This window comes from Dipodomys merriami, unplaced genomic scaffold (assembly GCF_024711535.1).
Source record: "Dipodomys merriami isolate MVZ:Mamm:240054 unplaced genomic scaffold, mDipMer1.0.p SCAF_121, whole genome shotgun sequence".
Lineage (NCBI taxonomy): Eukaryota > Metazoa > Chordata > Mammalia > Rodentia > Heteromyidae > Dipodomys > Dipodomys merriami.
This window is the reverse complement of record NW_027202505.1, coordinates 1,680,268-1,703,511: the sequence shown is the minus strand read 5'-3', so window position 1 is coordinate 1,703,511 and position 23,244 is coordinate 1,680,268. Positions and strand designations below refer to the sequence as shown.

The 23,244-nt window shown below is 46.1% G+C and overlaps 1 protein-coding gene across 5 annotated transcripts in view; it reads left to right on the top strand.

Annotated features, from left to right (window-relative positions):
• The window catches only part of LOC138823648 (CMP-N-acetylneuraminate-beta-1,4-galactoside alpha-2,3-sialyltransferase), a 184,330-nt gene that overhangs the window by 146,105 nt on the left and 14,981 nt on the right, over positions 1–23,244 (top strand). For all 5 annotated transcript variants that reach the window (XM_070017099.1, XM_070017098.1, XM_070017095.1 and 2 more), the window contains 4 exons: positions 10,551–10,645; positions 13,615–13,678; positions 14,685–14,780; positions 15,044–15,230. In XM_070017099.1, coding sequence (XP_069873200.1) covers positions 10,551–10,645; positions 13,615–13,678; positions 14,685–14,780; positions 15,044–15,230 — 442 coding nt within the window. The remainder of the gene's footprint in view (positions 1–10,550; positions 10,646–13,614; positions 13,679–14,684; positions 14,781–15,043; positions 15,231–23,244) is intronic.

Here is a 23,244-nt window from a genome sequence, read left to right as displayed (position 1 = left end):
TCTGTCTAGTAGCGTCCTTTCAGGTTCTCCCTACCTCTAAGCTTGCCTATCATATTGGCCATCTTTAAATCCTCCCTGCTGGGCTGGGAAGGTGGCTCAGTGGTAGAGCGCTTGCCTTCCATGCCCGAGGCCCTGGGTTCGATTCCTCAGCACCACATAAGCAAAAAGAAAAAAGCCGGAAGTGGCGCTGTGGCTCCGTGGTGGAGCGCTAGCCTTGAGCTGAAGAGCTGAGGGACAGTGCCCAGGCCCAGAGTTCAGGTCCTACGACTGACAAAAAAAAAAAAAAAACCAACCAAACCAAAATAAATCCTCCCTGCTTCTTCCCTCATATTTTGTCTTTGTCCATACCTTCCCAGAACTTTATTATACCGTCACTCTCCTTCATACCCCCTTCCATGTGTCCAAATATAGATGTTCTTCCCCATCCTACTTCAGACTCAGTTTCCATTCCATTTCTGACCTCTGCTTCTGTACCAAGTCTCTTTGGAAACAGTCACATTTTGGCTAGACATAGTAGTACACATCAGTAATACCAGCTTCCCCAAAGGCATAGGTAGGAGATGGCAGCAAAAGTCAGACCCCATCTGAAACGTAACCTAAAACAGAAAGGGCTTCATAGAGCTTAAGTAAGAGTGGCTGCCTAGCAAGTACAAGGCCTTGATTTCAAACCTCAGTACCATCAAAAAGTAACATTTTTGACTTGTATACCTTCTCACTTCTCTTTTTTTCCCCCCTCTCAACTTCTGTTGTTTTAGTTCTGTCCCTAGTAGTGCAGTTTTCTTAGAGGGCCTATACACTTTAGTGTATTCCCAAAAGCAACATAAGAATGTGGATCTAGATAGTTCTGACCCATGAGGTCATTGTAAGGATTAAATGAGATAATGTATGTAGAGCCCTGAGCACAGTTATCACTATTTACTATTGTGTGTTTATCATGGTTTCATAGCTGCCTTTTTCCTTGGCTGCCTCACCTGTTATCCACAGGAACTGAATTCATTTTTTGCAGTGCTGGAGATGGAACTCAGTTGAACACACTAGGAAAGTGTTTACACTGAGTTACTTTAGCACAACCACTAGGGTAAGGGGAGTGGAATGTGGTAGACTGTGGGAACCACTGGGACTATGCCTTGCACTCTGGATTATGTGGCCTCTGTAGTGTGGTCACTACCCAGGCTCTCTGGGTAGGCATGCCTGCCTCTTACAGCAGCTTCTTAGCTCACTGTTCTCTCCTGTACTGCCCCACAGTCTCTCCCTTCCTCCACACTATGTACAGGCTGTCAGCAGAACCAGTGGGAGCCTGTCAGCAGGAGCCTAAGCATTGCCCCTTGGGGGCCTCTGGCTTAGCCTCTCCTCTTCTCCTTCAGCACAGGCCTCCCTGCCTGTCGTACATGTCAAGCATGTGGCTCCAGCCTGTCTGGACACAGATGTGGCCACAGTCCCTAAGCAGGCAGAGGGGCAATAGCTGGCAGCATTTCACTCCTAGGGAGGGGTGGGAGCAGCTGTAAACAGTGGTGACTGCTAGAAGCCTGGCCCCTTGAATCAGTGACTAGCTGCACAGCTACTCCCAGACTTCTGCAGGTCAGCAGGAATTCAGCCTGGATTGTACCTGAAAGGTGTACATTGTGAGGGCTGTCACCCCAAGCTGCTTCCCCCTTTTGCAGCTCCTACACTTTTACCCAGCACCTGCTATGTACTCAACTGTGTGCCAAGGATGCTATGCAGTCTGAGGGGGAGCCAGGCAATGACATTAGAATGTGGTAAGTGCTAAGAGCATGGTGCACCCAGAGAATAGCATTGCTTAGGAGGGGTTGGACAACTGGATGGGAAGATGTTGCTGGAATCAGGTCTTACAGATTAGCAGAAGCTCATTGCATTAATGAGAAGGGGAAGAGAATCCCACGTAATGTGAACTGTGGTAAGAATATATAAAGGTGGTAAGAGCCTAGCTAATGCTAGAAACTATAAGTAGTTGGATAAACTAGAGTCTAGGAAAGGGAGGGTAAGGGGGGTACTGGGGATGGGAAAGCATGCAGAAGCCAGATCACAAGGCCATGTAAACCAAATGGAAAAGCTTAAAAGTCATTCTCTAGGGAGCAGAAATCCATATGGAACTAAGTTAAGCAGAAAGGAAATGGCGTTAGTTTACATAACTAAGCTCTGGAGTTAAACTTTCAGACCCACCTGCATCTTTCTCCCTGTAGCTTAGCTCTACTTTCCTCTGAATCTGGTCATCCTGCACACAGGTTTGTCCATGTAGCTGCAGCAGCTGGCTCCAACACTCCTTAGCCTGGAGCTGGCAAGCTGTGTCTCTGTCACAGCTACTCAGTTCCACAGTTGTGGCATGAAAGCATCCATTGATGAATAGGTATGGCTGTGTTCCACCAAAACTTAGTTTACCTAACCCCAGATCTAGACATTATAGCTCATTCTCTAAAAGAAGATAGACTTTACATCCCTCAGTATCTCAATATGAAATATCACCAGGTACCAGTGGCTTACACCTATAATCCTAACTACTCAGGAGGCTGAGATTTGAGGATCACCATTCAAAGGCAGGAAAGTCCATGAGACTTATCTCCAGTTAACCACCAGAAGAGGCACTGTGGCTCAAAGTGATAGAGCACCAGGCTTGAACAAAAAAGCTTAGAGATGGTACCCAAGCCCTGAGTTCAAGCCCCACAGCCCAGAAATAAGAAATCTCAGAGAAGGCTTCCATGCATCCTTCTTAGGTCATGTCCCCATTCTTGAGCCACTTAGTGAGGAGTGGAGTCTGCTCATTGGTTAGCCAAGGACATGTGGCTCCATCCCAAAAGAAGGAGAGCTGTCAACTGAACTAAGACCATCCGGAATGAAAAGCAGAATACCATTATAGCAGAAAGGGAAATAAATGCAGACATTCAGTGCAAGGCACTAGCAAAGAAAGTATGAACTGAGTACTTGAAATAACCAATGATTATCCATCTTGAAACTGATCCTGACACAGCTTCATTGTACTAGGCTAGTCCTGCAGTGTTGATGAACATTCTGCCCAGCCTTTCTCTCTGTGTGGTATTTGCACCCCAGCTGCTTTGTTGCTGCTTTGTCTCTAGCCCTTTCATTCCTTCCTCACACACTGTCCCACCTGCCTGGATGAAACTAGAGGACAGAGTCCCTGGGAGCAGAGCCTAGGCTGCAGCTCTTTGCTATTGATGGACACTACTTTATCCTGGCTTGCTTCCAGTGTTTCTCCTCACCTTCAGTCATGACTACTGTGATGGTTAATCTTAATTATCAATCTCATTGGCTTGAGAAGTGCCTAGGAGACGAGTAGTGTTCCCAGAGATGGTAAGATCATAAGAAGTTTGTCCTAAGGAGTGAATTAATCTCTTGATGGATTCATAATATGATGACATTATTGTGAGGTTCTGATAAATAGGAAGTAGGTGTAGGTGGAGAAAGTAGATAACTCAGATTTGTTTTGGGGGGCTGTGTCTTTCCCTGGTGCCTTCCTGTATTCTGTATCCCATGTTTTGCCAAACCCTCCCCATAATGATCAACTGAATCCTCTGAAATCATGGGCTAAAATAATTCCTTCCTCAAATTGTTTCTGTCAGGCATTTGTTCACAGCAAGAGTAAAGTAACTAATACCATTGGTCTGGCTCCCTTCCATGTGGCACTTATCTATACTACTCTGCTGCTCAACTACCCTCCCCAGCATTCTCCACCAGCTCACAGTTGCTGTCTTTCTTTCTTTTTTTTTTTTTTTTTTTTTTGGTCCAGTTATGGGGCCTGAACTCTGGGCCTGGGTGCTGTCCCTCACCTCTTCAGCTCAAGGCTAGCGCTCTTCCATTTGAGCCACAACGCCACTTCCGGCTTTTTCCTTTTTGCTTATGTGGTGCTGAGGAATCGAACCCAGGGCCTCAGGCATGCAAGGCAAGCACTGTACCACTGAGTCACCTTCCCAGCCCCACAGTTGCTGTCTTTCAAACCCCAGCTTTTTTTTGGGGGGGGGGGGAGGGCTGAACTCTGGGCCTGGACGCTGTCCCTCAGCTCTTCAGCTCAGGACAAGCGTTCTACCACTTGCGCCACAGCACTACTTCCAGTTTTTTCTGCTTATGTGGTGCTGAAGAATCGAACCCAGGGCCTCATGCATGCAAATCAAGCGCTCTACCACTGAGCTACCTTCCCAGCCCCCAAGTTCACCTTTGTCATCATTTCCTTCAAGAACTCTTTCCTCTATACCCAGAAATCTTTCCTCTATATTCTATTATACCTTGATACTCAAATTCCATTCTGAAGTGTAGGCTGTTGAGATGTATTTCCATATAATTATTTCCTATCTCTACCATTAACTTGTTGAGAGAAGAACCAGGGCTAATTGATCTTTAGGTTCCCAGCCAGCACTTAGCACAGAACCTTGCACTGTGTGGACAAGCATTTGTTGGACAGCACTACATTTCCTAGCTCAAGCCTCACATAAGATATGAGGCAGGAGCTTCCTGTACGTGTGTAGAATAGTCCTTGTGAGTTGGTACTTTTAACCTCTCTGCTTCCCCTTTAAGGATATGCGCGTCTATTCTAAGACCTAAGCATCTTTTCTCCTTAGACTCTTGCTTTCCCATGCTCCAGACAGGTGCTTAGTGAGAAGAATGATAGCAGAGGATATGCCTGACAAGATATTTAGAAAGTGTTTGTCTTCCTTGCTTCGACAAATACCAAGGCCTGGGGCTGGGAAGGTGGCTCAGTGGTAAAGTGCTTGTCTCGCATGCATGGGGCCCTGGGTTCGATTCCTCAGCACCATATAAGCAGAAAAAGCCGGAAGTGGTACTGTGGCTCAAGGGGTAGAGTGCTATCCTTGGGCTGAAGAGCTGAGGGACAGCGCCCAGGCCCAGAGTTCAGGCCCCATGGCCGACAAAAAACAAAGAATTGAAAGACAAATACCAAGGCCTTTATAGTGGGCTGCAACAGTTAGATCTCAAGCAAAACAGGTAGATTCTAAAGACCTGTGAGTCACCATTTCCCAGAGCAGGTTCTGTAGGGTTTGACTTTTACCTCATTGGGTGACTATTACTCTGACTGGGAAGTCAGAAGGAAGGTAACTTGGAGAAGATGTATAGTATATGTATCTTCTGACAGACTGATATGCCACTCCTGGGCTCTGCCTTCCATTTTCCTCCTTGGCCGCTTCACCTCACATTTATAGGAAGAAGTTGCTAGAAAGCTGGCCATCAAAAGACGTATACAACTGAACTTGACTGTTGACTTAATCCAGCTGACCATACCTGGAGGTATCTTTTCTAACTGAGTAGAAAGGAGCTAGAAGGGAAGTCTCTCCCCTGGGTTTGCTGGTGCTCACACATACCACTCCCCACTCATAACAGGTTCCAGTGGACTTTCCACCTGGTCTCAGGCTCGGTGTTCAAAATGTCCCTCAAGAATGTTTTAGGTGGATGAGCAGAGCTGGTACATTGACAATCTTCACTTTGCCTCAGCCACAGTATTGAGCAGTAGATGATCTAGGGGATCCCTTAGAAGGGTCCCAGATTGCCCTTCCTGGATGGTCAGACTAACCCCTATCCCTAGTTATCATCCTGTCTTTGTTTGTGGGGACTCCTGAGGCACTGAAGTCAGATCCACCCTCAGCATGCATTCTCCCTGGGCCCTGTCCCTAAACTAATTGGCTCTGGGATCAGGGAAAAAAGACAAGTCTCCTACCCCTGAGCTTTCTCACGCACTCGTACACACCCTGCTGAAACCTGATCCTCAGGCTGCCTCGCGTGCTGGGATGCTGGGGCCATGGCAGGGCTGGCAGGCTGGGGCCTGTCTAGTGGAGCCTACCCCACCCTGCACTGCTACCCACTAGGCCAGGGCAAGCAGGTCAGGTATCTCATGCCCTGCTTGTCTGACCAGTCATTCTGCACTTTAAGGATTATTACCACCTTGGTCAGTCTCCCTGCTGGCACATTGCTATGGATAGTAGCCCCTAGATTTTGTTCTAAGTGTGGTATGAAATTGTGCCAGGCCACCTGCAGAATTAACACAAGCACATTATCTTCACCATCATCTGCCCCAACACTTCCTATTGTTTGTGGTCCCCTGCTCAGCTTCCAAGGCCCTAAGCTACCTCACAGGGTCTGAATAAAATGTAATGGGAGGTCTAGAAGAATACAGGTCTACTTGGAAGCTCCAGGGAAGGGTTTCTAGAGGAACTAGCATTTAAGCTTAAGGGAACAAGGACAAAATTTTCCAGGCAAATAAAAAAGGGTGGAGGACTAGAGCAGGAACATGTACTTAATACATAAAAAGCTTCAAAAAGCCAGGCGCCAGTCACACCTGTAATCCTAACTACTCAGGAGGCTGAGATCTGAGGATCTTGCTTCAAAGCCAGCCTGGGCAGGAAAGTCTGTGAGGCTCTTATTTCCAGTAAACCACCAGAAAACCAGAAGTGGAGCTGTAGCTCAAGTGGTAGAGTGCTTGCCTTGAGCTAAGGAGTTGAGGGACAGTGCCCAGGCCCAGAGTTCAAGCCCTACAACTGACAAAAATAAAAATAAAAAAATAAAAAGGAGTCAAAAAGCTGGATGCTGGTGGCTACCTCCTGGTAGCTACTCAGGAGGCTGAGATCTGAGGATCATGGTTTGAAGCCAGCAGGAGGAAAGTTTGTGAAACTCTTATCTCCAATTAAACACCAGAAAACTGGAAGTGGTGCTGTGGCTCAAAGTGCTAGAGTACTAGCCTTGAGCAATAAGAGCTCAAGAACAGCACCCAGGCCCTGAGTTCAAGCCTATGACTGACCAAAAACAACACACAGCAAATGAAGCTTCCAGATTATACTAAAAAGAAATGCAAGCCTGGCACCAGTGGTTCATGCCTATGATCCTAGCTGCTCAAGCGGCTGTAATATGAGGATCATGGTTCAAAGCTAGCCTAGGCAAGAAAGTCTGTGAGACTTTCCAGTAAACTGCAACAACAACAAACCAAAAGTGGAGCTGTGGCTCAAGTGTAGAATGTGAATAGTTCTGAGTGGGGGAAGAAAAGCTTAGGGACAACACCCAAGCCCTGAGTCCAAGCCCCAGGTAGGAAGGAAGGGAAGGGAAGGAAAGAAATAGTCAAGTGTAGTGGTACAGACCTGCAGTCCCAGCACTATGGTGGCTGATGCAAGAAGATCTTAGTTTGAGCCCAATAAACCACTCGAAAACTGGAAGTGGCGCTGTAGCTCAAGAGGTAGAGCATTCGCCTTGAGCTGAAGAGCACAGGGACGCCCAAGCCCAGAGTTCAAGCCCCACAACCGACAAAAAAAAAAAAAGCTGAGAGCTGAGTGCTAGTGGCATACACTAATCCTAGTTACTTAGAAGGCTGAAATCTAAGGACCATGGTTCAAAGTCAGCCTGGGCAGGAAAGTACCTAAGACTTTTATCTCCAATAAATGACTCAAAAAAAAATAAAAATAAACACAAAAAACAGCTGGAGCTGTGGCTGAAGTGGTAGAGTGCTAGCCTTGAGCAAAAGAAGATCAGGGAGGCTGGGAAGGTGGCTCAGTGGTAGAACGCTTGCCTTACATGCATGAAGCCCTGAGTTCGATTCCTCAGCACCACATAAGCAAAAAGAAAAAAGCCAGAAGTGGCGCTGTGGCTCAAGTGGTAGAGCGTTAGCCTTGAGCTAAAGAGCTGAGGGATAGCGCCCAGGCCCAGAGTACAGGTCCCATGACCGGACCCCCCCCCCCCAAAAAAAAAAAAAAAAGATCAGGGATAGTGCCCAGACCCTGAGTTCAAGCCCAAGGACCAACACACACACACACACACACACACACACACTCTCACACTCACACTCACACTCACACAGAAAGGATGGAAAAAAGAGTATCATTTACAAAGAGGTGCAGTCACCCAGCAGGAAGAAATGCTAAGGAGAGCTGGCTCAGCCTTTCAAGGAATAAAAAGAGGCTAAAAATGAGCATCCAAAGTACACAGGCCCAATAAAAGAATGAAGTGAAATGGCAAGTGTTTGAGAACATCATAAAAGTAAAAAAGGAATAAATTACACCAAACAGATTTTTAAGAGACCTTATCAGGCCCTTTTGATATATGCTGCCATGATCTGTCCTGTGAACTGTTCTAAACCATTACTAATATGGCAACTCCTGCTCCTTTTGGTTATAATTACATTTGTCTCTTGTTTTACATTTTTTTGGAGGGGTGATTCATAACACATTACCAGTAGTTTCCAGTTTTTGTTGTTGAACCTAGTCTCTGTATATTAAGAGAAAGTCATTCGGTAAAGCAGTCTAGAAAATAATATAGGAAAAGGAAAGATGTCAATTTGGATAGATGTGAAAAGGATAATTATCTCTGTGTTGTAGGATTCTGGTTGTTTGTATGTACATATTTGCCTGCATTTTTCCAAAATTAACATAGTACAGATTACAAAATGTTTTTAAAAGAACCATTTAATATAATGAACTTTTTAATAATCTGGAAAAGAGGAGATGAGAAAAGAAAGGGGGGAAAAAGACATGTTAAGATTGTTTGGCAAGATCTGAAGAGCTTTTATTAGCATATAACATCCAGTACATATTGAGAAGCAGATAAAATCCTGACTCAGAAACTTTACATAAATTTTCTAAGTTCAGTCCTAACACAGAAGAGTAGTTTTAATTCAGGAATATGTCCAAAGACCTGTTCCCTTTGATGTCACTCATAAACCTTGGCCAAGATCCTCAGTGTGTCTGGAAAAGCCTCAGGCATATTAATTCAAGGCCTAAGAAATAGGCATTGTCCTTGTGTACCAGAGAACAGCAGCAATTCAGTTGGTGGGATCCCTTATTCTAAAGGAAAGCCTTTGTGCAGGAGGAGTGGCCTCAGGGCTGAGTGTTGGCATCTTCCTAGCCAAAATGTGATAGGGGAGGGAGCCTGTCAGAGTCTCTAATATACAAGATCTCTAAATGATTTCTGATCTTATTTCTCCTGGGATAGCATAATGGATTCCTGATGATAGAGATAAGAAATGGATTATACTATATGGTTTGTGGTTATACCATGTTTGGAGAGGTAAATTCTAGCTGCTGGGTCTGGACCCAGAAGCTTCTTTCTTGTAGCCTCCTGCTATTCAGTGGACTGAATTAGATTGGGTTTGAAACAGAAAGAGCCCCTGAGGACTAAGTTTCCACACAGTCTTTTTTTTTTTTTTTTTTTTGGTCGGTCATGGAGCTTGAATTCTGGGCCTGGGTACTGTCCCTGAGCTCTTCAGCTCAAGGCTAGCACGCTACCACTTAAGCCACAGTGCCACTTCTGGTTTTCTGGTGGCTCACTGGAGACAAGAGTCTCATGGACTTTCCTGCCCAGGCTGGCTTTGAACCATGATCCTCAAATCTCAGCCTCCTGAGTAGCTGGGATTACAGGCATGAGCCATCAGCACCTAGCCACACAGTCATTCTTTGCCAGAAAGACCTTCAGCCTCTGGCTGCTCTGGCTGCAAAGTCAAAGGGACCTTGAGGATAAGAGGGGTGCAAGGCAGCTAGAATCGTCGGTGCTTCCTACAGCCACAGACCCTGGCTATACCCTCATACCCTAAAGACCTGTCATGCAGTGGGACTGAGGGAGACTGAAAGAAACTGGTGTACCATGAGTGAGATGTGCAGGCCTCCTAGCACATAGAAAGTGACTCAAACTGGCCATCTTCTATGCCTCTAGTGCCATAGAAAGGATACCATATTCTCTGTAAACTTGTGTTCCTGGAGCATTTTTGAAAAGATTTGAGACCTCCTGTACCTTCTTTGCCTACTGCCTTACTTTTTCTTGTATCCCTCTCAAGTATCCTGTCTTCCCAAACCTGCAGCCTACCCTGTCCAAGAACAGTGACACTTGTTTTTCCTTAGTCCCCACTCACCATCACTTCACCCTTCTCTCTCCTCTTTCCTGCCCACCTCTCCTCCAGGCCAAAAGGAACCCTTCCCCCTTGAACTTTTTCAGATCTTCCCCCACCACTACAGGAACTTAAGGCCTCTCTTTCCTTTTTCTACCAACAAATGCAACATGGTTATTGCTGGTCTGATCGCTCCCCTCAATCCTGCATCCTAAGACTAGCTTTTACTTTTTCTCTACCAGACTTCTGTAGCTTTGCCTTGCTTTGCCATCTCAGCATGAATTCATCCCTTCCTCACCCTGGGTGGTCCACTCCAGAATCCTCTCCAAAATGCTGTCTTACTACACTGGCTATATTTTTGGATAGTTTTGTTTCACAGGACAGTGTGAATCCCTGTGTTCCCAGATGACAGGAACAGAGTGGGTAGCAGTGACTGCAGATGGATGCATGGATAAGCTTCCAGAGAGCTTCCAGCTCCGAGACATTAATATCCTTGCCCCTTCGCTCTTTACTGATGGCCAAATAAAGACTGGCCAGGCCTGCTCCCTTAGACTCAAGTTCCAGTCAACAAGATCAGCAGCTACTCCATGAACAGGCAGGCTGGGGTAGTAAGAATGTGCTGGAATGTGGAGGGTGGCTTCCACAGGACCATCACCAAGACAATGCACAGAAAAGCCATCCAGTACCCAGCCTATGTGTTGTTGTATTCCAGGTTCTCCAAGCCAGCACCCATGTTCCTAGATGACTCCTTTCGAAAGTGGGCTAGGATCCGGGAGTTTGTGCCACCTTTTGGGATCAAAGGTCAAGGTATGTTGTGAACCATGACCCACATTAACATCTCATTCCCCAAATTATGTTCCTAAATTTCAGAACTGTCCTATATCTTAAGAAGTCCTAATTCTGGAGACTTTTGACACCCACCTACTCTTTCTCTTCCCCATTCTTGCTTTTGTCTTGATTAATGAACCAGAGCCCATCACTTGCCAGGACTGGGTCCACAGCAGTGACAAAGACACTTCTCAGAAAATCTCCAATCTAATGAGAGAGCAGACACTCAGGATTCTAGGAGGAAGTAGAGGGAGCCATAAAGTCACAAAAAAGAGGTGCAAAAAGAATGTTTCCAGAGTCAACAAAGGCGGAGGCTACCCTTCAGAAATACCCTTCTACTCTTCTATCATCCCTACCTGATCCCTTTTATCCTAACCTAACCTCCTAACTTAGCCTCTCCTCTAATACCCTCCTGGTCATGGAGCTTCAACTCAGGGTCTTCACACTGTCCCTTAGCTTTTTCTGCTCAAGGCTAGCACTCTACCACTTGAGCCACAGCTCCATTTCCAGGTTTTTTTAAATTTTACTTTATTGTAAAGATGCTGTTCAGAAAGGGGTTACAGTTACATGCGTAAGGCAATGAGTACATTTCTTGAAGAACATTGTTACTTCTTCCCGTGTTCTCCCACTATCCCTTCCCTCCCCTCCAGATTTGTGGTTGGTTAATTGGAGATAAGTCTCACAGACTTCCTACCTAAGCTGGATTTGAACCGGATCCTCAGCTCTCAGCCTCCTGAGTGGCTATGATTATAGGTGTGAGCCATTGGTGCCCAGTTCTAATTTTTATCACGTCCACTGCTAACCTGGACATTCAGACACTTCCCTCTGCCCTTAGGGAGTTCTTCCATCTTAAGACTTTTTCAGCCCTTACTGTAACAGTTCTGTTTCTATGTCCAGTTCCTAGGCTGCTTCCTGACCTGGGGGGTGGATAGAGAACTGAGGCTTAAAGGTCAGAGAGGAGATTAGATCCCCTTACTATCTTATTACTAACTGATCTTACACAAGTTGTTTAACCTGTCTTTGCTTTAGTTTCTTTATCACCTAAGTGGGGAAATAGTGCTACTGTGTAAGTTGTGGTCAGAATTAAAATAACTATTAAAGGAATGATAGATAACCATTTGGCTAGGAAACTAAGAATATTTAAGTGCTTCATTCTGCCAGCCTACCCTTCTCTGGAAGGACAGCAAGAATGCTGTTGAGCATAGGCTTTGACTTCAGACCTCCTAAAGAGACATCTGATGAGTTGGGTCATGCCATATGAAGGACTTCCTGGAATACATGTAGCCAACCAACTTACTCTTTTCTCCTGAACCCCCATGCAAGACTCCAACTGCAGACTAAGAATGTGGCTTAGTGGTAGAGTGCTTGCCTAGCATGCATAAAGCCCTGGGTTTGATTCCTCATCCCACATAAATAGAAAAAGCTGGAAGTGGCACTGTGACACAAGTGGTAGAGTGCTACCCTGGAGCAAAAGAAGCTCAGGGACAGTGCTCAGGCCATGAGTTCAAGCCCCAGGACTGGCAAAAAAAAAAAAAAAAAAAGACTCCAACTGCCCAGCTACAAAGTCTAGGAAAGTCTAATACAGAGACCACTAGAGATGAGAACAACTATTCCTGTATGTCCTTTTTAGGAGGAGTCAAGGGCTTTTCCTGGAAAAAAAAAAAAAAAAAAAAAAAAAGCCCTACCCATATCCTTGATCTTGGCCAATTAATAGTAAATGCTCTATCTTTTTTTTGGGTCAGTTGTGGGGCTTGGGCACTATCCCTCAGCTCTTCAGCTCAAGGCAAGCACTCTACCACTTGAGCCACAGCGCTACTTCCAGTTTTCTGAGTGGTTTACTAGAGATGTCTCTCTGACTTTCCTGCCCAGGCTGGCTTCTGGGATCCTCAGATCTCAACCTCCTGAGTAGCTAGGATTGCAGGTGTGAGCCACAGACGCCCGGCTAAATGCTCTATCTCAAAAGGCAAATGGACATAGATAAAGGAGAGCATCTGTGTTCTTCTGTAAAACCTGTAAGTTATATCTGGAGGCATCTAGTACTGACTATTCCTTACAGGTTGGGTCCTTGTCTTGTTCTCATTCAGTTTCTGAAAAGATCCACCTGTTTTCTCATTTTTCTCATGCATTCATTCACCATTCCAGGACAACTGGGTGTCATTGTTAAAGCCTGGCTCCCAGCAGAAGTATGCTTGTCTTTTTCTCTGCCTACATCTCCTGTGTTAGGGAAAAAGTTAGGGCAATGACCTGGCCCAGCTTGTGGGTCTTTTGGTTTGGTTGTTTGGTTTTTTTTTTTTGTCTGTGCTGGTACTAGGGCTTGAACTCAGTGCTTTGTTTTTTGTTTTGTTTTGTTTTGTTTGTCGGTTGTGGGGCTTTAACTCTGGGCCTAGGCATTGTCCTTCTGCTCTTCAGCTCAAGGTGAGTACTTTACCACTTGAGCCATAGTGCTACTTCTGGTTTTCTAGTGGTTTATTTGAAATAAGAGTCTCACAGACTTTCCTGCCCAGGCTGGCTTTGAATGGTGATCCTCAGGTCTCAGCCTCCTGAGTAGCTAGGATTACATGGGTGAGCCACTGGCGCTGGCTGTTTTGTGTTCTTGCTCAATTTTTTCACTAATGTCTGCTACTTTACCATTTGAGCCACACTAACAGTTCAGCAGTTTTTAATATTTATTTATTTATTCACTTACTTATTTATTTATTTTTGCTGATTAATTGGAGGTAGAGTCTGTGGACTTTTCTTCATGGGCTGGCTTGAAGGGACATCCTCAGATCTCAGCTTTTTAAGTAGCTACAATTATATCAGTGAGCCACCTATGCCTGGCCAGACTTGTGTTTGGAGCTCCACCCAACTCCACCTCCCCTCTATGCCCAGGACTTGTGTTGCTCTCTAAATAAAATTGTTACAACTTAAATGATCCTCTAACAGTTACCTCCTTCCTCTGTCCACAGACAATCTCATCAAAGCCATCCTGTCAGTCACCAAAGAGTACCGCCTGACTCCTGCCTTGGACAGGTGAGCCACTGCTAACCTCTGTGCCCCTAGTTTCCTGGTATGTGCAAAGATTGAAACCCAGGTGGTTTTCCCTATACTTGGTCAGGTTCTCCAACATGTCTGCGTATGTATATATAGTACACACCCTGAGGAGGAAGAGCAGATAAGTGAAACCACTTCCCAGGATTGGCAGCCCAAAGGCTATAAGCAATTAGCAAGATTTTTTTTTCTTTTTTTTTTTTTGGTCAGTCGTGGAGTCTGAACTCTGGGTTTGGGCGCTGTCCCTGAGTTCCTCAGCTCAAGGCTAGTGCTCTACCACTTGAGCCACAGCTCCACTTCCAGCTTTTTCTGCTTATGTGGTGGTGAAGAATCGAACCCAGGGCCTGGTGCATGCAAGGCAAGCATTCTACCACTGAGCCACCTTCCCAGCCTTAGCAAGACATCCTGATCCTCAGATATTAGAAGTTTGAGGATAAGAACTATAGACTCTGGAACTCAGATCAGCCCAGCAATGGGACTGAGGATCTACATGGTAGGCTTTGGTCTAGGAGGTAGTAACAGCTCTTAAGCCAGCTCTAAAGAGGGAAAGACGTAGGGTCAGGTGGGAAAAGCAAAAGGAACAGCCCCTTTCGTGGCTGCTAGGGAGCCAAGGGGCATCTGAGGTGAAAAGCTGAGTCTCCAGTCCTCTTCATCTGTTCTTGCTTTCCTGAAAGAGCCTCAAGCCTGTCCCTGTCCCCCGACGGACACTTGGGTAACCTTTACCTTAGGATACCATCTCACAGTTGCCTTGTCCTCATTTCCCAGCTTGATTCCTGGGCCATTCCATACCCACATTTTCCTGAGGGAGGGAGTGTCACAGGGTAGGGATGTCAGAACCGCAGAACCCAGCTTCCCTTAGTATGGCTCTGACCTCCTTTAGAAATGTTGCTGGGATCCTTGGTCCTGACCAAGCACATGGGGTCAAGGGACAAAGGGAAAGAGGCCTGGTGGTCAGCTATACACAGGCCTTTATTCTCTGTCCTCGCAGCCTCCGCTGCCGCCGCTGCATCATCGTGGGCAATGGAGGTGTCCTTGCCAACAAGTCTCTGGGGTCACGAATTGATGACTATGACATTGTGGTCAGGTGAGCTTCCCAAAATAACACCTTAGGCACCTGCATGTCCTGCCCCAAAACCAGAAGCTACAAGCCTATTGAGAAACTGTCTGTTCATCTGGCCACCTAGGCTGGAAGTCAACAGAAGCCTCAAGAAGACTGGGTTGGAGGTTTTTAAAATGGAAAACTAGGTGACCTAGATTCCCATTCTCTGCACTTGGGGTATTTTGGGGTTGTGGTGCCTCCCTGAACATAGATGCAAGGCAAGCTTTGACTGGGCCTGCTCTCTGTAGACTGAACTCTGCACCAGTGAAGGGCTTTGAGAAGGACGTGGGCAGCAAAACAACCCTGCGCATCACATATCCTGAGGGCGCCATGCAGAGGCCTGAGCAATATGAGCGTGATTCTCTCTTTGTCCTCGCTGGCTTCAAGTGGCAAGACTTCAAGTGGCTGAAGTACATCGTCTACAAGGAGAGAGTGGTGAGCTCCCTTGGCATCATCACCTTCTTGCCCTGGGGCCTTGCTGCCAACTCCCCAGCTACCAAGGCAGATCTCATGGACCCCACAAAGAAAAAGTAGGAACCTTCAAAAGAAGCATTAATGACCCAAAACTGAAAGACTCAAATAGAGCAACAAGAAGATGCCAGGGTCCCAGGCCAGGCTTCATGAACTTCATGTCTGTTGTCTGCTATCTACCTCTAGATGCCCCAAAGGCAGGCTTTTGCTCAGGCTTCTCTAGCCAGACCACAGAAGTCCCAGGGCTCTTCAGTGACCTGAGAGCTCCAGGGAAGGAAAGGCCAGTTTCAGTATTCTCCCAGTATTCACACTCTCCTTCCATGTACCCACCACCTATGAAGTAGGTCTCTTACTCTGGTCTGAGGTCCCTCCCTTTTTCTTAGCCAGGGGAGTAAGGCCTTATTGGGGCCCTGAGGCCGTTCTGTAAGAACCACAGACCCCCCACCTTGAGGGTGCCAACTCCCAAACTTATGTCTGAGCCTCTGTCTGCTTTGTACTTTTACCACTGACCACCACTAAGTCTGATTCTGCTCTTCAGGTATAATCAGATTCTCCATTTACTGTTTTAGGCAGGCAAGCAAGCACCTGGGACCATTTCTTTAGGGAGCATATGTGTGTAGCAGAATAGGGTCAGACTGCTTATTAGTTGACTACCCACTGGGTCATCTCCTGAGATTTCCATAGCTTGGGGCCTACAGGGACATCTGCCAACTTGTCTGGGTCCATCCTCCATCTCCTCCCCTCCAGCTGTGGACCAACCCCCTCCCCAGGGAGGGTTCCTGTGGAGTGAGCTCAGATCATTTATTTTTGCAGTACTCAAGCATCTAACCAGAGATTGATGACAGATGGCCCTCTGCATGCAGTAAGAAGCTGGTTGTTTTTTCTGGAGATTTAGAGACAAGTTGAGAGTCAGAACAACTTAACCTGCCTGTGAGGGTCTCCATACAATTTGATTTAAGTCCACAGATCTTTCCCAAAGCAAGGCTAAGTACAGGCAGTGTCATATAGCTAACAAGCAAAACAGAAAATAGCTAGAAATTCATGTAGGTAGGATAATGGGAAGGGAGCCCCCACCTTAGAACTACGCTAAATGAGGCAGCTGAATTGTGCTGGGTTCAGCCCAGCTCTCCAGAGAGAAGGAAAGGGCCAAGCAGCAAGGTGGTCAGGTAGCATTAGCCAACCTGAGGTGATCCACTGTCCACACCAGAGAAAATGGGACTAAGGGAGCACTCCTCTGTACTCAGAACCCTAGAACCTGACACACCAATGTCCCCACTCTTTTGTTTGCCTTGAGCGCAATTGAATTTTGGCTCCAGGTAGGTACTTTGAAGAGATATGGGAGGACATTGGGTCTGCCTTGGTCAACCCCAGGGGCTCTGGAGGCTGCTTTCTTACCTGGACCCTCTATCCTACCCACACACCCTTTCTGTACCCATGGATACCTGTTAAAGCCCCAAGCCTCCCTTGGGCAAGAGACAATAGAGGACAGAGCACTGATCCCATTGGATTTTTCTCCCTCACTACCCCGTTACTGTTTGGAATTGGCTTGAATACCAGACCCTGCTTCCTTCTAGGCAGACTGGCAAAATCCAGGCAGTCCAAACAAAGAGGGCAGGCCAGAGGTGAGTCAGGGCCAGCCAGGTAAGTACTGTTACTTGTTCCTTCAAGAAGAACCAGGGTCAGTCAAGTGAAGTCAAAATACTTATAGTTCATCCAATGGAGAAAGAAAGCAAGAAAGAAGAAAAGGAGGAAGCAAGCCATCTAGAGTCAGAGAAAGCAAATAGCAGGACCTTGCTACACCAGGAAATCTGTTGGCCCAACCTTGGCCTTTGAGGCCCAGGTGGATGTGAGCCAAGTTGACTTTCCAGGCCCCTCCTGTCTGGTTCCGACACAGGGCCCAGACACAGACTTGTCCTGCCTCTGGCTGCTGGCCAGCTCTACACCTGTCTGGAATCTTACCTGTAGAATTCTGGCAGAAGGCAGCTCTGTCCTGGAGCCAAGGCCTGGATGAGCAGGGCAGACACAGGTATTAGCCTTTAGTCACAGTTGCTTGCTATGTGAACAATACCCTATAACATATACCTTCCTGGTAGCCAGGAATCCTGGTGAGTTTTGGGAAAAGAGGAGATGTGGCACAGGAAATGAAACACCCTGAAGAGGACTGGCTATATTTGCTTATCCAAGTGGGAGCTCTATTCTTCACCAGTTACAACTATTTGGTTCCCTGATTCACTGAACACAGATAACTCCGCACAGGTTACCAAAAGACCATTTATCTTCCTGGTCCCAGGACCCTTCACTAAGCCAGCAAGCAGATGAAGAAGTCCCAACAGTCCATGTTCTCCAGAGCACCAGTGTATGAGCAAGTAGGGAAGTGAGGCCAGGAGGAAGAGAGGAACAGGGACATGGGGGAGGAAGGGTGGCCGTATGTAAGTCCCTAGTGGGGGGGTCCTCAGTCCCCATGAAACTTCTCAGATGCAGGTCTGTAGCTGACCCCATCTACTCAATTCCTTGCTCGTCTGTCATTAGTGAGGTACTGGTATTACCCTGGTCCCTGGAAATTCTCAAATTCATCACTGCTTCTGACCTATAGTCTCTCCTGGGGGCAGGCTGAGAAGGACAGGAGAAATCCTCCTGGAGAGAACTGCTAACCTGAGCCTGAAGAAAGTATTAGGACTGAGTCATGTGGGTGTTACAAGCAAAAGAACAATATGCACAGAGGCCCAGAGAGGCTATGCTCCCTTGAAGACATTATTGGTAATATTGTGTGGACAGAACAGAATTACAATGCCAGCGATATGTCAATGTGTGCTGTCAAATTTCCCAGCTGCTGCAGCCTTTACATCTTCCTTCTGGGTCTAGATGAAAGCCATGAATGCCTATCCACTATACAGAGGAAGGGTTCTTGGGCCTGGAGAGGACAGAACATGTGAAAGAAAGAGCTCTAATCCAGTTACTCAGGCCACAGCCTCCTGTCTCTGTCAGCATCTCCTGCTATGCTCCAGAATGCCTGATAACCAGGCATCCTCACACTGAAACTTGAAAGCTGGCTTCTGCTGAGCAGTCCTTTGTGGGCTAGGTTAGTGTGGCTGTGGTCCTGCCCTGCAGGGGCCAGGGAAGGGTGAGGGGTGGGGTTGGCCCATGTACAGTCAACACAAGCTCGAGCTTCTAGCTCCTGGAAGGTCTAGGGAAAAAAGAAGGGCAGGATCACAGAGGCCAATCAGGGCCTCACATTCATACTTGGGGGGTGAAGTTTCTGAATTTGGGAACAATTACATTTTTTAAGAGGGGAAATCAAGTCAGGTACAATAGTTCATACTTATAATCCTAGTTTTTAGGAGGCACAGACAGGAAGATTGTGAGTTCAAGGCAAGCCAGGGCTATAAAGCAAGATTCTATCTAAAAAAATAATAAATTTTTTTTTGTCAGTAGTGGGGCCTGAACTCTGGGTCTGAGCTGTCCCTCAGCTCTTCAGCTCAAGGCTAGCACTCTACCACTTGAGCCATAGTGCCACTGCTGGCTTTTTCTGCTTATGTGGTGCTGAGGAAGTGAACCCAGGGACTCATGCATGCAAGGCAAGTACTCTACTACTGAGCCACCTTCTCAACCCCTATCTCAAATTTTTAAAGAATAAATAAGGGGTTTTTTTTTGTTTTGTTTGCTTGCTTGTTTGTTTTTGCCAATCCTGGGGCTTGAACTCAGGGCCTGCATGCTATCTCTGAGCCTCTCTGCTCAAGGCTAGCACTCTACCTCTTGAGTCAAAGCACCACTTTCATCTTTTTCTGAGTAGTTTATTGGAGATGAGTCTCATGGACTTTCCTGCCTGGGCTTGCTTTGAACCATGATCCTCAGATCTCAGCTTCTTGAGTAACTAGGATTACAGGCATGAACCCCTAGCACCTGACTAATTTTTTTTTTTAAAGGAGAAACGGCTTGGAAGGTGGCTCAGCATAGTAGAGTGCTTGCCTCTCATGCATGAGGCCCTGGGTTCAATTCCTCAGCACCACATAAACAGAAAAGGCCAGAAGTGGCACTGTGACTCAAGTGGTAGAGCGCTAGCCTTGAGCTGAAGAGCTCAGGGACAGTGCCCAGGCCTAGAGTTCAAGACCCCCAACCAACAAAGAGAGAGAGAGCTTAAGCTGTGGAGTCATGCAGACTTGGGTTTAAATTTAGACTTGTCACTTACTAGTTGAATTACCTTAGGCAAACCACCTTCCCCTTAGATTGAGTCCCACTACAATAATAGTGTACTACTCATCTTTTAACGTTGATGTAGAAATTAAGATGAAAAAGAGAAGTACCTAGCACAGAGGACAAGTACATTCTCTAAGGCATTTGCTAATGCTTTTTCCTTTTCATTATTGGTAGTGGTATAGTTATTAGAGAAAGAATTCATTGCATTGGGGAATGAAACATTTTCTGTATAGGCTTTAGGACCTGCCCTATGTGGTAACATAAAAGCAGGAGCCAGAGGCTGGGAAGGTGGCTCAATGGTAGAGTGCTTGCCTTGCATGCCTGAGGCCCTGGGTTCGATTCCTCAGCACCACATAAGCAAAAAGAAAAAAGCCGGAAGTGGTGCTGTGGCTCAAGTGGTAGAGCGCTAGCCTTGAGCTGAAGAGCTGAGGGACAGTGCCCAGGCCCAGAGTTCAGGCCCCATGACTGGACCAAAAAAAAAAAAAAAAAGCAGGAGCCAGAGGCCAAGCCTAGAGGAGGTGAAGTCAAAAGCCCCTAGCAGATGGCAGGAGACAAGGGCAAACAGGGCTACTAGGTCCCAGAATGTGAGGCCTTACTGGAGCAGGCCCAAGCTGGGGATTGGATGTCCATCTGCACTTGAGCCTCTACTCTGTTCAGGTCCAAAGACTTCCTGGAAGAAGTCTAGCCTCAGCACCAACTCACCCCTGGGACATTCTAATCAGGGCCCACATGTAGTCTAGTCTACATATCCTGTGGTCACAGGCCCCATCTCATCTCTCCATATCGCTGCCGTGAACTCTCTTGGGAGAGCATTTCCTTTGTAGCCATCACTCCCATGCTTTATGTTCCCTGTGAACACCAGGAGGACTTTATGGTCCCTACCATGGCATATGCATTAGCCATCCTTTTCTGCAAATAGATATGCCTATGAGTAGCCAGGCAAGGTGACTCTTATCTCATAATCCTAGCTACTTAGAAGGTAAAGATAGAAGGATCATTGTTCAATACCAGCCTGGGGAAAAAGGAATTTGTGAGGAGCTGGGAAGGTGGCTCAGTGGTAGAGCGCTTGCCTTGCATGCCTGAGGCCCTGGGTTCGATTCCTCAGCACCACATAAGCAAAAAGAAAAAAGCCAGAAGTGGCGCTGTGGCTCAAGTGGTAGAGCGCTAGCCTTGAGCTGAAGAGCTGAGGGACAGCACCCAGGCCCAGAGTTCAGGCCCCACGACCGGACCCAAAAAAAAGTAGTTTGTGAGACAGCATGTCAACCAATAGCTGGGTGCAGTGGTATGTCTCCTTGAACTCCAAAAGTATAGGGAAGCCTACGTAACAGAATTGAGGCCCAGGGTTGCCTGGGCACACAGCAAGATCCTACCAAAAAAAAACAAACAAATGAAACAAAAAACACTGCAAAAAGGACAAGAGCTATGGATCAAGTGGTAGAGCACCTGCCTAGCAATCACAGGCCAGTTCAATCCTCACTACCAACAAAAAGAAAAAAAAAAGCCAGGCACTATAATTATGGCTAAAGATCTCAGCCTCTTGAAGCCACAGGAAGACCTTGAGATTCTTAACTCAGTAAACTGCTAAAAAAAAAAAAAAAAAAAAAAAAAAAAAGCTGTAAGTGGAGCTATGGCTCAAGTAATAGAGTATTAGCCTTGAGTAAAAGGTCAGAGACCATGCCTAGGCCCTGAGTTCAAGCCTCAGGACCAGAACCCCCCCCCCAAAAAAAAAAAGAAAAGAGAAGGAAAAAATCATGTAATCACTACTTTCTACTCTTCATCACTGTAATCTCTTGGTCACTGTGCCTCTTAGTTTTTAATCTTTTCCTCTTCCTTTTCCTGCTTCTCTTCCCATTCCTCCTGGGAATAAGGGACCTGACTTGGATCATTTCAGCAGCATCGTAGCTCCTTTCCTCCAGTCAGGTCTCTCTCTAGTCCATGTGATTGATTTATTCTCTTGCTTAATAGTTGCCCATTGTGTAGATGAAGAGGTTTTCTATGTTCCTACTACCTGAAGCAGCAATGTCACTTGAAAACATCATTTGGGGAGGGCTCACTATAGAATTTCTGAATGAGAAGCTTGGGGATGGGAGCAGCAGTCTGGTTTAGCAAGGACTTCCCACTTCCTTGTACCCAACAGGTGTATTTTACTCTGGGTACCTTGCTTAACACCTCCTTATTGGGCCTACTCCCCTTTGCAGGACTTTGTTTTAGTTCTCTTACAAGCCCCTGGGCTGGGAGATGGGAGGGAACTGGAGCAGTCTCTTATCTCTACAAGCTTCTTCAGCAGTGTTTGAAGAATACTTGGCATATCTAAATAAATAAGTATGGAAACTGAGATCTAGAGTGAGGCAGTAACTTCTAGAGAAGGTAGAGTGCCAGCCCAAATTCTGGGGTTCTGTCACGTCTCTTTCCTCTTAACAAAGCTACCTCCTACTTTCATTTCCCTGGGAGATGAATCTATTGGAATAATCTTTTTTTTTGTCTCTCCTGGGAATTTCTTTCCTCTTTGCCAGGTTTCATTTTATTTCTGCAGTTCCAAGATGATCCTCCTTGATAAAGAAATGGAAAGTAAACAGTGCTCTGCCTCTCTGAGCTGTCTGTCGGCATCACACAGTCCGCCTGGCCGTCTCTTCTCTTTGTTCTTTGCTTTTTCCAAATATAGCTTTCAAAAAGGTTTTTTGAGGAAGTGGCACTGTAGCTCAAGTGGTAGTGCGCTCGCCTTGAGCTGAAGAGCTGAGGGACAGCGGCCAGGCCCAGAGTTCAAGCCCCACGACCGACCAAAAACAAAAACAAAAACAAAAAAAAAAGGTTTTTTGACCCTCTCTTCATAAAAATAAATCCCAAATAGACTAAAAAGTAAAGTGTAAAAATATAACGAAAGGAAATTTTGAGCAAAATAGGATACCATATTCTAAGAGGGAAAGAGATTTCTAAGGCACAAAAGTACTAGAATAAATTAAATTTGCTAACATATATAAATTTAAATCAGCAAACACTATTGTACTATACAATTTGAAACTTATTATTTAGAAAACATAATAGACAACTAGACACTGGTGGCTTACACCTATAATCCTAACTACTCATAAGGCTAAGATCTGAGGATCACGGTTCAAAGTCAGTCTCCATAAACAAAGCTGTAAGACTCTTAATTCCAATTAATCAGTAAAAAGCTGGAATTGGAGGTATAGCTCAACAGTGCAGCATAATTCCAACCCTGTAGAAAAAAGTTCAGTGATAATGTAAGGTCCAGAGTTGAAGCCCCAAAACTAGTACAAAAAAAAAAAAAAAACAAGCGCTGGTGGCTCATGCCTCTAATTCTAGCTATTCAGGAGGCTGAGATCTGAGGATCATGGTCAAAGCCAGCCCAGGGAGGAAAGAACCTAAGACTCTTATCTCCAATAAGCCACCAGAAAACCAGAAGTGGCGCTGTGGCTCAAGTGGTAGAGTGCTTGCCTTGAGCTGAAGAGCTGAGGGACAGTGCCCAGGCCTAGAGTTCAAGCCCCATGACTGACTAAAAAAAAAGAGAGAGAGAGAAAATTTGACAAATGGCTGTTATGAAAGTCTTCGAGACAACCATTAGAACCCAGTAGCTAAGGAGCAAGAGATGAACAAATCATATAGGAAGAAAATAGAGTAAACTGCCTCAGAGATGTGATCTGCCCACTTGAAGACACGCATGGTGACAACAGGGTGCCATTTGTTGCACAGTTCCAAAAAACTGCTTAAATACAGGGCTGGGAATATATCTCAATGGTAGAACACTTCCCTAGTATGCCCTGTA